At 37.9% G+C, this 13,624-nt stretch overlaps 1 protein-coding gene across 2 annotated transcripts in view; it reads left to right on the top strand.

Moving 5' to 3' along the window:
- The window catches only part of BAALC (BAALC binder of MAP3K1 and KLF4), a 488,302-nt gene extending 475,856 nt beyond the window's left edge, over nt 1-12,446 (top strand). For both annotated transcript variants that reach the window (XM_044065673.1, XM_044065675.1), the window contains exon 3: nt 10,336-12,446. In XM_044065673.1, the coding sequence (XP_043921608.1) occupies nt 10,336-10,446 (111 nt within the window). In that variant the 3' untranslated portion in view covers nt 10,447-12,446. The remainder of the gene's footprint in view (nt 1-10,335) is intronic.
- The last annotated feature ends 1,178 nt before the right edge of the window (nt 12,447-13,624 follow it).

Here is a 13,624-nt window from a genome sequence, read left to right as displayed (position 1 = left end):
CCAGTATATGTCTGCCTGGGACGACATGATCGGCAGACCACGATGCTTTACCAGAGATGGTCTGCACCTGTTGCCCCTGGGATTCGGGTTACTGCTAAGGCTCTTACCACCCCTATAGTGCCTTTTTTAGGGAAAGTTCAAAGGACAAAACCACCACCGTAACAGGTACAAGCATGCAAAATCTGAAGGTAATGCTACTCAATGCTAGAAGTCTAAACCTCAAAATGCACACTCTCGAGGCACTCCTAAAAGTGGAGAACATCGATTTCTGTGCAGTAACTGAGACCTGGTTCAAGGCTCCAGAGAGCACCCATGCAATACCAGGCTACAACTCTTACCACACTTTTTGGCCACCAAGCCAGGATCAAAACACTAAAGGCAGAGGAGTGTCCATATTCACCAAGGATATTCACACCACTAGGCTAGTTGCCCAACACAATGCGTCGAATATTGTCCAGGTGCAACTAACACTAGATAAGACTGCAATACAAATTATAGCTTGCTACAGATGCCCCACCATGCCCCAAGATTCTCACTACACCTTTCCAAACATACTGGAAAATATTAAGATACAACCAAACACCCTAATACTGGGTGATTTCAACTACCCTGCCATTAACTGGGAAACCTACTCATGTACCAACACCTTTGCCCAGCGGTTCTTGGAATTCATAAATTCCAATGCCCTGGATCAACTAATCCATAGTCCCACCAGGGGCTCCAATATCCTAGATCTGGTAATTACCGACATGGGAAATCAATGCTCCACACCTATGGTCACCCCCTTGTTGGTCAGGACAGACCATAAGCTAATCACCCTTAACATCCACATCCCACCCTCACTCCCCAGTAAGGAAGCCTTCATAAAAAACTTCTCCAAAGCCAACTTTATGCTACTCAAGTCAGAAGTGACAAACTTCATGACACACTTGCAGATGGGAACTGAAAGTTCGACTGCTGAGTCCTACACTAATGCACTGTATGAGCGCATCCACTCATGCATGAATCGTGCCATCCCAAATAGAACCAAGATGCTCTCCTCCAAAAAAGGAAGCCAATCTGGTGGTCCCCTGCCATAAAAAAACTTTACAACAAAAGGAAGAAACTGTTGCAGAAAAGAGGAAAGTCCCACAATGCAAAAAATTCCCTTACCAGCCTCAGTAAGAAGCTGAGATCCCTCGTAAAATCCTCCAAAGCTAGTTACGAAAATACAATTGGCAAAGATTCCAAAGAAAACCACAAGGCATTCTATAATTATGTCAAGAATCTAAATGGCAATGCTCAGATCTGCTTTGAGCTACAACAGAATAGCATTTAATATACTGATACCAAGGATATTGCCAATATCCTGGCAGATCGATTTAGTGCCAACTTCACTCTCCTCTTACCCCCTAAAGGGCCCATCTCAATACCAAAAGATTGCCAAATTCCGATAATCACAGCCACACAGGTAGAAACAGCACTCTCCAAAGCTAAGAATACAGCATCCATGGGACCAGATGGCATCCCAGGCTGTGTACTACATGAACTACAAAATGAACTGGCACATCATCTAAGTGTCATGTTTAATTCATACCCTCACTTCAGGCTTCGTGCCCACTGAGTGGGAACAGCTACAGTTATCCCATTCCACAAGGGGGATCCACCTTGGATCCTGGGAACTACTGCCCCATCAGTCTGACGAGCCTGATCTGCAAGGCCATGGAACGTATTATCATGGAACTTATAAACAAAGATATTGGCAACCTTCAAACATTGGACCCCGCCCAGTTTGGGTACGTGAAGGGCCGATCTTGTCTCCTGAACCTGATTGACTTCTTCGAATCAGTCTCCAGAGCTGTGGATGAGGGTAAGTCAGTCCACACAGCCTATCTGGACCTCGCCAAGGCCTTTGACACCATCCCCCACTCTGGAATCATAGATAAACTTACTAAGCTGGGCATTAATCCCTATGTCACTCGATGGGTTGCCAACTGGTTTACTGACAGAACTCATACTGTAAAAGTAGCTGACTCCAAATCCAGCTCCAGACAAGTGACAAGTGGAGTACTTCAGGGTTCAGTCCTGGGATCACTCTTGTTTGGCATCTACTTCTCTGAAGTACAGGCCAACACTAAGGGACTCTGGCTAACAAAGTTCACAGATGACTGCAAACTGGGAGCCATTATTGAATCCCCAAATGATGTGGATACTCTACAAAAGGGCCTTACAGTAACAGATACGTGGTGCCAGAGCCATGGGCTGAAGCTCAATGCCAAGAAATGTATTGTTATCCCCTTTGGGAAAAAAACATACAAGGCCATGTCAAACCCAGAGCTGTTGGACATGCTACACTTAAAGAAATCCCAATCCCTCAGAACCACATGCTCCAGGGATCTAAACCTTGTCATCACAATAAACAAAACATGCTGGAGGGATAGGTTCCTGACCCAGAGACTCCCCAAACTCTGGAATAGACTGCCCATAAATGTCAAGCAGACTGCCTCCTTGGCCCTCTTCAAAATGCACCTTGACGGTTGGATGGGAGAAAGGAAATTCACCCTGGGGATCACGCCAGTCGCTCTGCTAGACAATGGACCAGGGAAGTAAATAGTGTGGGAAGAAATAGCCTGGGAATTGTTATGGCTAGTCTTGTATAGGCCCTAGGGCCGATAGCCTAGTACCAACCTATGAACCTATGAACCTAAGATAGCAGTGAGGAAGTAAGTGAAGAAGGGAGAGTAAGGAGGTATAAGGAATGAAAAGGTACTTGTTCACATTTAGGGATATAGGTTATCCTGGTTTTGAACAAGAACAGGGCCAGATTTAGCTAGGAAGACTTTCAGAATCATTTTGAAAGATGGAATGTTGGTCATAGACCTAATGTATACAAGTTCCAGGCATAAGCAACCTTATATGAGTATAGACATGACCAGCAGATAATAGGTTTAAAAACAGATGAGTTTTTGGTCACTGGATTGCAGTGACTAACTAGAAACATAGTTGTGTTGAATGTTTTTTAGTGCTGGACAGGCAGATGAACACTGGATAATTTTATAGGGGGTAAGAAGTTGTGTATGCTAGTTGATGTGGCAGTTCTAACCAATTTAGGTGTTTGCTGTTAATCAAGTATATGTTGCTTTGGTATACCTCTCAACTGTACAGATTTTCACAGAATGTCCAGATTTTTACCTCATATTTTTGGTCCATTTTTCATAAAATTGTGATTTTCTGGCAAATTAGTGGCAAATCATTAAAGACTGAAGTTAGAAAATAATAACAGACATTTGAGTTTCAGACTTTATACCCTTCAGAAAATTCATGCTAATGCAATACCTGTTATGCTATCAACTTTCTAAGTTTATAAGAGCAATATTTAAAAATTGTCCCTATTTTTGCGCTTTTGTTCCATTTTATTTATGGCTTTGTCCAGATTTCTTGCTGTAAGAGATTGAGAGGTATGCAGCCTGTGTCATAATCAGGTCTTTATTACTTAATGCCTTCTGCATGGCTTGAAGAAACCTTTCACTGCTACCTGTTTTTTTCAATAGCTTTACTAACTGGCAGTGTGACATGCCTAAGTGCTTGCTCCTGCATCTTTTGTGTTATAAATACTCATAACTAAGACTTGTGTTAATAAATGTACAGAATTAACTTTCAAGCACATTAAGGACATACAGTGTATGGATACATATCTTGTTTGTTCTTTCAAATTATGTTCTAAGCAGGCTATAGGTTTCACATGCTGTGCTTGGAATTAAATGATGTACTAACAAAATTTAACTTTTCATTAAACAGTAGTGTATTTAGCAGTAATAAGGAGTGGCAACTATGGTGATTGCCCTGTACACCTTGTGTCAAACTGCATGGTACATCGCTACATACTGATAGCTAGCGCAACAGCCTTCTCCAGAAAAATGTTACAGTTAAGTCACTGCAGTGATTGCATCATTAGTGTTTATTTAGTTGTGGCCTATTGCAAATAAATTCCTCTAGCTTTTGTCCAGATGTTACTAGCGTTTACCAGTATAGTACCAAAGGACAGTGCTTTGCTGGCTATTAGTACAAAACAGCAGCTGATTTTACATGTGGTTTGAGGGGGAGTGGCAAATTCAGAAGCCTATCAGTTTTCATGCACTCTTTCAGCAAGTGTCAATGCTGCAAAGTTAATTCACTGAAAGCTATTTTCAGAGCAAAAGTAGTTTACACTTAACCCCACTGTTGTTTGACTATGGAGTTGGTATATATAAGTATGGTGTGTGGGAGTGACCCCTAAAAAGGAGAGCAGGGGGATTGCCCTTATGCAAAAAATGAATTTGTGGTTACTTGAAAGTAGCTTTCAGCAATTTATTTTCCCAACAGTAACACGAAGTATAGCTCCAGTTCTCATAAAATACAGCTTCTAGGTTTCACATGGTACAAGCAAATATTCCTTTATTAATAGGTAAGCGCTTTCACCACTAACTGTGGCTTCCTCAAACCATATATATGTACCGTGTGAAACCTGGAAGCTATATTTTATGAGAATTGGACCCATACTTTGTGATTCTGTTGCTGTTTTCTTGGTTTTTGCTATTATTATTGTTTTTTTGCAACGGTTCACGTTTACCAGCTGGTTGTTCTTTATTATTTTTGTGTGGAATTTATTTTCCCAACTGCAACAGCTGCTGAAAATTTCTTCATCAGACTGACATGACTACAGTCTGGCCTTGCCCACCCTGCTCTCAGCAATCTTTAACCATTTCCTGCCTTTCTTCAAAGAAGTGGGTACTGGTATAACCACTTTCATATATCACATGCCAAGATCTCTTACTGAAAACCCCACTATTTTGCAGCATCAGCTTACGTGATACTGCTACATATCCTTAAAAAGGACCTCAGCCTATGTTTGTTGCCCACTTATTATCAATCTATTTTCCTAAAGTTGTATCTTCTAAGTTTTAAGCAGTGTTGCATTCCACACTTGCATCCTCAGCACAAAAATCACAAGAATCTGTACATTCAACTACTACAGCATTCATAGCAAGTTTGCAGAACTAGGAGTCTAGTACCGACCACATAGTGTTGATATCACATAGCATCAGAGTCCTGTTAAATCCAAAGAACTATATTCCTTTATCACCCCTGCTAGTATCATGAAAAACAATTGTAATTGCATTAGGTAAAAACTTCTCTTAACCATTCTAACAATGAGCCTAATTATTTTTGTGAACATATAATATTAATTTAAGTTTCTTACATCTTTGATTTACTGCCCCCATCCCATCATCAAATATTCTATAAGTGAAGTACTGAAGATAAATCTCAACAACTCACTGCTTATATGGGACTTAAATATCCACAGGAAGGATAGTACAACATTTTTCCCTTTGTGAATGTTACAGAGTATAGATTGTTGTCACAGCTTGTTACCGAACCCATTAGGTCTAATTCTGCATCTGGCAATCACACCATCTTTGACTAGTTTTTCACTAAATCCCCCTTGTTATTCCAGTCACCAGCAGGGTACAGCATTTACTTCAGTGACCACTGCTTCACCTCCCTTACTTTCTCAGCCAGTAGACCTCTTGTAGTTCACACTGAAGATTAAGGCTATGAGCTGCTTCTTGTAATCCATACTTGACTCCCTTCAGCCTCCATTTGTCTGCTCTGTGACTCTGAGCAAGTCAGTTAGCCAGAGAGTGATCTGGGGCAATTGGGAAATTGGGCTCTGCCATTTAATGTTCCATTGACTGCCTAGCTTGCAGCTTCCCATGCTTAACTGCAAATGGAATGATGAGATATTTTTTCAGTCTGGCAGTTAGAACAGAGGATTAAAGCTATGACCTGTTAATGAGCTACTTCCTATTGCCCTGGGTTTGAGTCTCTCAACCTCCATTTGCCTACTGTATGGCTGTGGACAAGTCACTTAACCAGACATTGGGCTAGGCTCCTCAATACTCTTACTGACCACATGCCTAGTAAGTGCATATATATACCCAAAATCATTGTCTGCAGGTCCTTAAGCAAGAAGCATGAGATACAGCTATGGCATGAACAGGCTGTCACTGAGTGGTCATCTGTCACTTTTTCCATGCTGCAGTATTTTCTGAACATAATGCTTCCCAGGACAAGTACTTTCCTTCAAAAAATGAAGAGTGAACAGTAAGTCTGCACCATGGATTGTTCCTGAGTTCAAAACAAGGTTTTTACCACACATGATAAAAGCATGGTCCAAATACAAAACCACTGATTTATAGGCTGACCATGACCCCAGTTCATTCACAGAGGAATGCAGGTATCTGACAAACAAAACAAAGGTCCACCAAGGATCTCTAAAGGGTAATGCCAGGGGTTCTGGAAGGAAATAACAAGAGCATGGGCACTCAAGCTTCTTCATTGTTAATAGTAGGATTATTGCTAATTTCATAGAAATAGCAGAACAATCTGCAGCACACCTTGCTTTTCAGATCAGCCAAACAACAACAAATTGCCATTCCTTTAGCTATACAGCACTGAAAATGTTTGGCTTTGAAACATATTTTCAGTTAAAAAAATCCTATTAAACAAAGTCATTCACTGCCTCAGGGAAAATCCAACTTATGGGAGTACAGCCTGTGACAGCCTTTGCCCCAACTTGTTTGGGTTAGCAATACATTCATTACTGTTCATCTGAGTCATATCATTAACATCTCTTTTTGCCTCACATTGCATTTCCCCAGAACTCCAGAAAATGGCACGTTCTATACCTATATTTCTTTCTCCGTTGCTTCCTTGACGCAGCACTGGTGCACTGCGAAAGCATGGGAATGCAAGTCCCATACACATGCGCAGTACCTCAGCAATGCCCCAGGATACCACAGGAAAAGCAGAAGAACACCATGGTGCCATTATGCAAAGACATTACTTAAGAAAAGTAAGTTATTTTTTCTTAAGTAACGTTATTGTATAATAGCAATAACTGACTCTGTGGTGTGGTATATTGAAGATTTACCCATGGTTGGCTTTGTCTAATCACTCGGGCTTCTCCCTTGTAATTAAACCACACCAGCTGTGGGCAAATCATCATTATACAATGACCCCCAATTAATATTCAAAAATGTGCACACTGATTGGTCAGCGTGCACGTTGTAAATCAGTTATAATAATGGAAAAAAGGTCCGGTCGCCCGGATGTTTTCCATTACTATAACTCTTTTTTTAAGCAACGGAGAATGCAAGATCTCCATTGCTTTATACTGTCTTGCTATGTTAAACGAGTTTAACATAGCGAGACAGCTTTAAAAAAAGCAATGGAGATTCTCCGTTGCTTTTTTTAAAGCTATCTCGCTATGTCAAACTCCTTTAACATAGCGAGACAGTTTGTAAAAAAGCAACAGAGATCTTGCTTTCTCCGTTGCTTTTTTCAAAATTGTCTCGTTATGTTAAATGGGTTAAACATAGCGAGACAGCTTTAAAAAAGCAACAGAGATTCTCCGTTGCTTTTTTAAAGCTGTCTCACTATGTTAAACCCATTTAACATAGCGTAACAGTTTGTAAAAAGCAACGGAGATCTTGCTTTCTCCGTTGCTTTTGCCCACAGCTCTGATGTACTGCATTGGCATACGCATGCGCAGTACATCAGAACTGCCACAGAATACCAGACAGCTGCGGAAGGGCAGCAAGGAGGCATTATACAATGCCATTATTTAAGAAAAGTAATTTTTCTTTTCTTAAATAATGTCATTGTATAATAGCAATAACCCACTTTTGGGTGTGAGTAATGCTGGATTTACCCACGGTTGGCTTTGTTTGGCCACTCGGGCTTCGCCCTTGTGACCAAACCACACCAACCGTGGGTAAATCCAGCATTACCCACACCCAGGTGTGGGTTATTGCTATAATATATCACACCCACATCATCAGTTATTGCTAAATTATTGACGACATTATTTATTAAGTGCAAGCTGCTACCTTTATTCCCAAAATTATCATGGATTAAGAAAGACAGTAGCAGTTTTTGAACCAAAATCAGGGACATATGAGTTGGGTTCCCACCGGTCAGGAAATCTTCCTGACAGTTAGGAAATCAGTGAATCAGTGTCCCTGTCAGGAAATCCAAAAGTCACATTTTCTGTGAGGAAATCTAGTTATGATGAGTATTTTGAAACATTCTGAGAGTTAATAAACTTCTGTATTACATAGCACTTAATGAATCAGGGACAAATCCACAAATGATCGGGGGTACTTTTTAAACTGTCACTACGATTAACTTGTGACATTGACAGAATAAGAAGATGTGAATTAATGTACATTTTCTGAAGTAAAAGATAACAGTAACTCTAAAGATTGGCATTATTTATCAAATGTAATTCACCACCTTTTCCCCAAAAGTCACCAGTTTTAGGAGGGATTAAGATGGATAGTGCTAAAATAAGAGTCAAAAGCATCGATATTCGAGAAGTATGTTTCTTAAAATGTTTATTGTTTCACCTGGAATTTTTTAACTGCATTCAAATGCAGTGTAAAAACAATCATCGCTGTGGCTTATGCTTGTTTAAATGTGTATGTACGTATATACGTTTGTGTGTGTGAAAGGGGTTAAAGTATGTATAAATCTTGCGTTGTCTTCATGGAAGGATATTCCTGAGTATAGCACAGCCAAATCCTGTCCTATTTCTGCACAGCAAATCTAACTTGTAATGAGAAATAAAAGTATGAGCATTGGACAAGTGGCAGTGGCACAAATGTCATCATTAGAAGTCCTTGACCAAAAAACAGTGAAGTTGCTACAGGCCTCATGGAATGCCCTTTGGGAGGCTTACACAAACATTACCTTTAATTTATATGCTGTTGTTTCATTCATTATATTATTTTATACCTTTTTTACCCTTTGTTTATGTTTATGCAATAACACTTGAGCTTAAGAATGGTGATAATTCTTGTTGCATTGCTTGAGTTGAGTGCTTTATTAGTCATGTCAATGTAGGAATTGCATGACTTTAAATATTGCTTTTCTGTTTTGACTTAAGTAGACTTTGAGCAAACTACATGAGCAATGTTAATCCGAGTACAAATTAAGAATGTCTTAAATGCTCCTTTTACTTGGATAGACACTGTACTAGCACATTTTCGCACTTATACTTAAGAAATTCTTTGTTATGTGTTATGTGTTATGTGTTATGATGTATGTTTTTATTTTAAGTGATCTGAGACACTAGCCTCACGATCACAAGTTTTAACATCACCATCTGATTGGTTTGCATTAAACCAGGAAGTCTGAGTTATTTTTTCATCAGCGATGTTAACTTGAATGGCAAATGTATCAGTTTTGAAAACATTTTAATCAGTTCTTCTGATTAGGTACTTGCTAATATTCTTTTAGCTCTAAAAAAGATGAATATTGAAATGCTTATTCATGTGTAATTGTTTTCATTCATCAAATCTCACTCGTTTTGCTATTAAGCTTAAGCTAAAAAAAGTGGTGTTTATATATCTTTATGCTTGCGATTAGTCTAACTACAGTTTTTTTTATTCATGTTATAGTGATATCCTTCGTTGCATTTTATTTTTTTTTATTTGAGTGCCTTTACTGTATGTGATTTGTGGTACATATGCAAGAATTACATGATTTTAAATATCGTTTTTTTGGTTTGGTTTGCTCTTAAGGAGAACGTGACAGATCTATATGAACAATGTTAATTTGTGTAATAATAAAGAATTTTTTAAATGTTTTTAACCCCCTTTGGAGGATAACTAAGAAATGTGTTTAATGAGCTGTGCTGTTATTAAATAATTTCTTTGTTTTTACTTAATTTATTTCTGGACACGTGATATGTTTCATTATTTTAAATATACCCATGCACATTTATACGTTTCGTGATGTATATAAGTTTCAAATTTTTGATTGTTACATTTTGTTTTAAATATTTGAATGAATGTTTAATTCTTTAATGACTGAAGAAGCATTGGATTAACAACATGAAAGCGCTCACTCTTTTACAATAAAATCGTGGATTTTACTATATAGACCTGCCATGTATGCTGTCTCTTGATGGTTTTGTTTGGTTTCTTATCAGTTTGTACTGTTGAGGCAGCTTAATCCCTGCAGCATTTGGTTTTATTTTTTCATTTGAGATATTTTAATTAGCCAAGTCATAATCTCAAGACATACCTTAAGTAATATAGAATGGTCTTGCACGTGATAATGGTATGATTGAATAAAGACAGTTTTTAGTAACTGCTTTAAAGTCAGGCCATTGCAATACTGTTGCTTATTTGCTAGATACCCATTTTGTTTCCTTGAGTCTTTCTGAAATGTTAGACTTTAGCTGAAGACTTTTAAAAGAACTGGTTTGTTTGTTTAATATAGATAAATCTGTTATAATTTGCTTTACAGACTAAATGGGACTCCAAAAGAATGTCAACAAAGGAAGTCTCCATAAATGTAGCAAAAAACATCCGACAGATTGACAGTGATGGACGCATCATTGAAAACTGTGCAAACTAAAAAAAGAATGGACATGAAATAAATCGATACCTTTTGCACTTTAATTATGGTCCATCTTTAAAAAAGACTTGAAGTACTGAAATATTCAAGATGCTCACAGCTCAGTGAAGGAAAAAGTTGCTTCAGAGTGCCTTGAAAGACCTTATATTAAACAATGGTAAATAGCTGCTATTCATGAACTAATGGGAGTACTGGATAAGGCATTATTTAAATGTGCTGTACCGAGCAAGACTTCATTTCATGGGTGATACATTTTAATGTTATATATCGCTTGTTCCTTATGAATGATTCAGTGCCAAAAGATTTGGCAGTGTTGTAACACCAAATTGATCATTGTTAACACAACCTACATTTGGTGGTAACAAGTGGGAATAGATAATTAAATAGTTTGTACCAACGTGCTCCTTTGCAATGAAAGTCAGCAAATGAAGACTTTCTTTTAGGTGCACAAAACCTCTAATATATATTTCCTGAAGCACAACTAGATGGAGTAAACTAGAGATGAATGAGTTGCTTACTTAAGCATAATATGTCTGCCACCTTAACTGGTAGGCCTTAAACATAATATGTCTGCCATCTTAACTGGTAGGCCTTAAACATAATATGTCTGCCACCTTAACTGGTAGGCCTTAAGCATAATATGTCTGCCACCTTAACTGGTAGGCTATTGGTATCTCCAACTGCTGTTAATTTCATAATCTTTAATTAGTCTGTAGATCTCACTTTTAGGCAAGCAGTTACCTTGTGAGGTCTACAAAAAATTCTACGTATTTGTGCATATTTGGCTTTATTAAATTAAAGCCAGTAAACAATATTTTATTCTTACTTACAGTTCACCCTCACCTTACCTTGACAGCATGTCCTTGTAGCACTTTCTCCATTACAAGTATTTAATGATTTTGATGAAGGGAGTTATAACGTCTTTTGCTAAAGGTCAGAAAAACTTTGCAAAACTGGTTGGTGTTTTTGAAATGTTGTTTTTCTTACTCTAGACTTTAGTATGTAGCCAAATTATTGTTTGTATTCTGTGTGCAAGTTTAAGAAGTGACACCAGATAGCATTTTATTAACGTTTACTTCCAGAATATGTTTACATCAAGCTAGCATGAAGCTGATGACTGTATGAGCAATGAAACAAATTTCATCTAAATATGTGTACCTATTCATTCATTAATATATAATATAATATGGGATTGCATTGTAATATAACTGTTCTTTGGCAATCTTTCTCCATATATTAACCACACCTGACCTAATTTTAAATCTAAAGCACAATATTCCATGTGGAATATTACTAAGGATTGAAAGATCACAAACAGTGGCATAAAGCTCCAGCAGTACTGATATCTATTGCTATTATAAACTTCTAATGCCAACTTTCTGCATGGTACAGGCTCCCTCCATCCCTACCCCCATCCCCCCATCTTAATTGAGTACATTGACTATAAAGTTGTGGAATCTCAGAGAACAGTGCTATACATGGTTTCAAACAAAAATTTGTGTGAAACTAATTGCGCAAATATAATGTGAGGGCACAGCTCCTTACAGGGGGGCGGGTACAGGATGCTTGTCTGACTGAATGCATTCTTCTATACACAACACTCTTCCAAGCTTTGTTTTCCAGCTGAAATTGTATGTATACATTACTATCTATATTGCTATCAGTACAACAGTAATATTCTGCTACTGTTTACTATATGTTTAAGTTCTACTTCTTTGGGTTTTTATTGCTTCAGGATTGTGGAGTAGAGTTTTATTTTCATTATTTAAGGTGGAAGATTTTTTGTAAGGAACCCACACATGAATAACATATGTGCATGTGTGCACATGTACAAAATGTGAAATTTGTTTAGTACACTGGGTGATGTTACCTTGTGAGGCATATTTAATTAATCAGCTAATATAACAAACTTACAAACAAAAGCTGCAACTTATTTTACACAATGCCAAACCTGTACAAGTAAAATGTGCATGATGAAATAAACAGGCTATGTGATTATATGTATATTCTTCATATAGATTCTGTAAAAATGTGGTATGAATTTGGAACTTGTCAATGCTGTAAATAATTTAGCCCTTACAGACTGAAATAGTTAGGTTTATAGTGAGTATGTGGAACTTGCTAATGTTGTAAATAATTTATACCTTACAATCTGAAATAAGTAGGTTTCTTATTGAATAAAGCAGTTATTTTACACTACTTTCAAACAGACAGAAAAAACTGAGTACTCCATTTAAAAGTATGCTTCAGTCTTGGGATGGTGTCTTAAAACAAAACATTCCTAGCTTTAAAGTAAACTTTCCTGAAGAAGAAAATAATAAAACATCAACAAAAGTAAGAAAATGGAAGTTTTTCCCCAAAGGGAACTTATCTACTGAACAGATGAAAGCATATGTCAACCACTGATTCTAGAAAAGCCTCAGAGGAGCATACCATTCAGCAGCGGTAAAGCTCTGAAGGTCTTTACACCCAAACTTGTCTTTTAATCAGCTCAGCTCAAGCTGCCTGATAGTTTGGGCATGTGGAAGGTGCCATGAAGCTTTGGAAGCTTGTCGGCAGTTATATCCTTGGCAGAACATAACCCATATAGCTAAGGCTACTGCAACAGTGATCCATATGATGAAATCCTGTTTAGCAATGGTAAGTTTAATTACTTTTAAATGGAAAGAAGAATCATTAGAATTACTATTTTATCATTTACAATACATTCTGTGGGATATTGCTTATGGTAAGATAAAATATGGGCATTTTCAATCTTCACACATGAATCCTGTAGATTTTTGCCTTAGTAATACTCTCCAGGGGCTGTCTACTAATACAGCATGTGATTTCTTGTGTATAATTGTGAAAGTGGGTTTCTACATAGGCATCTAAGCATCTGTGCTATAGTCACTGTAGTTGCACGTCTGATTTTAATAATCATTAATTTAACATTATCTTTGTTACCATTTGTTCCTTATAGCAGCTAAGCTATACAGTATGTCTCCCTTTTTTCCTTTTTGATCTGAATGACACCTCAAGCTATCAGCTGACTGTTGTCACACTTATGCTCAGCGTAAGGCCCTGCTCTTAGCAGTTGATGGAATGGAAAGGAAAGGGCAAACAGGACTTTTCATAAACCATACCCCTTTGCATTGTGATGGTAAACCTGAGACTGGGCAGGCAATGAGAACTGACT

This window comes from Protopterus annectens, chromosome 3.part0 (genome assembly GCF_019279795.1).
Source record: "Protopterus annectens isolate FY-2018-M chromosome 3.part0, PAN1.0, whole genome shotgun sequence".
Classification (NCBI taxonomy): domain Eukaryota; kingdom Metazoa; phylum Chordata; order Ceratodontiformes; family Protopteridae; genus Protopterus; species Protopterus annectens.
The sequence above is the reverse complement of the archived record's forward strand: the minus strand, read 5'-3'. Positions and strand labels throughout refer to the sequence as shown.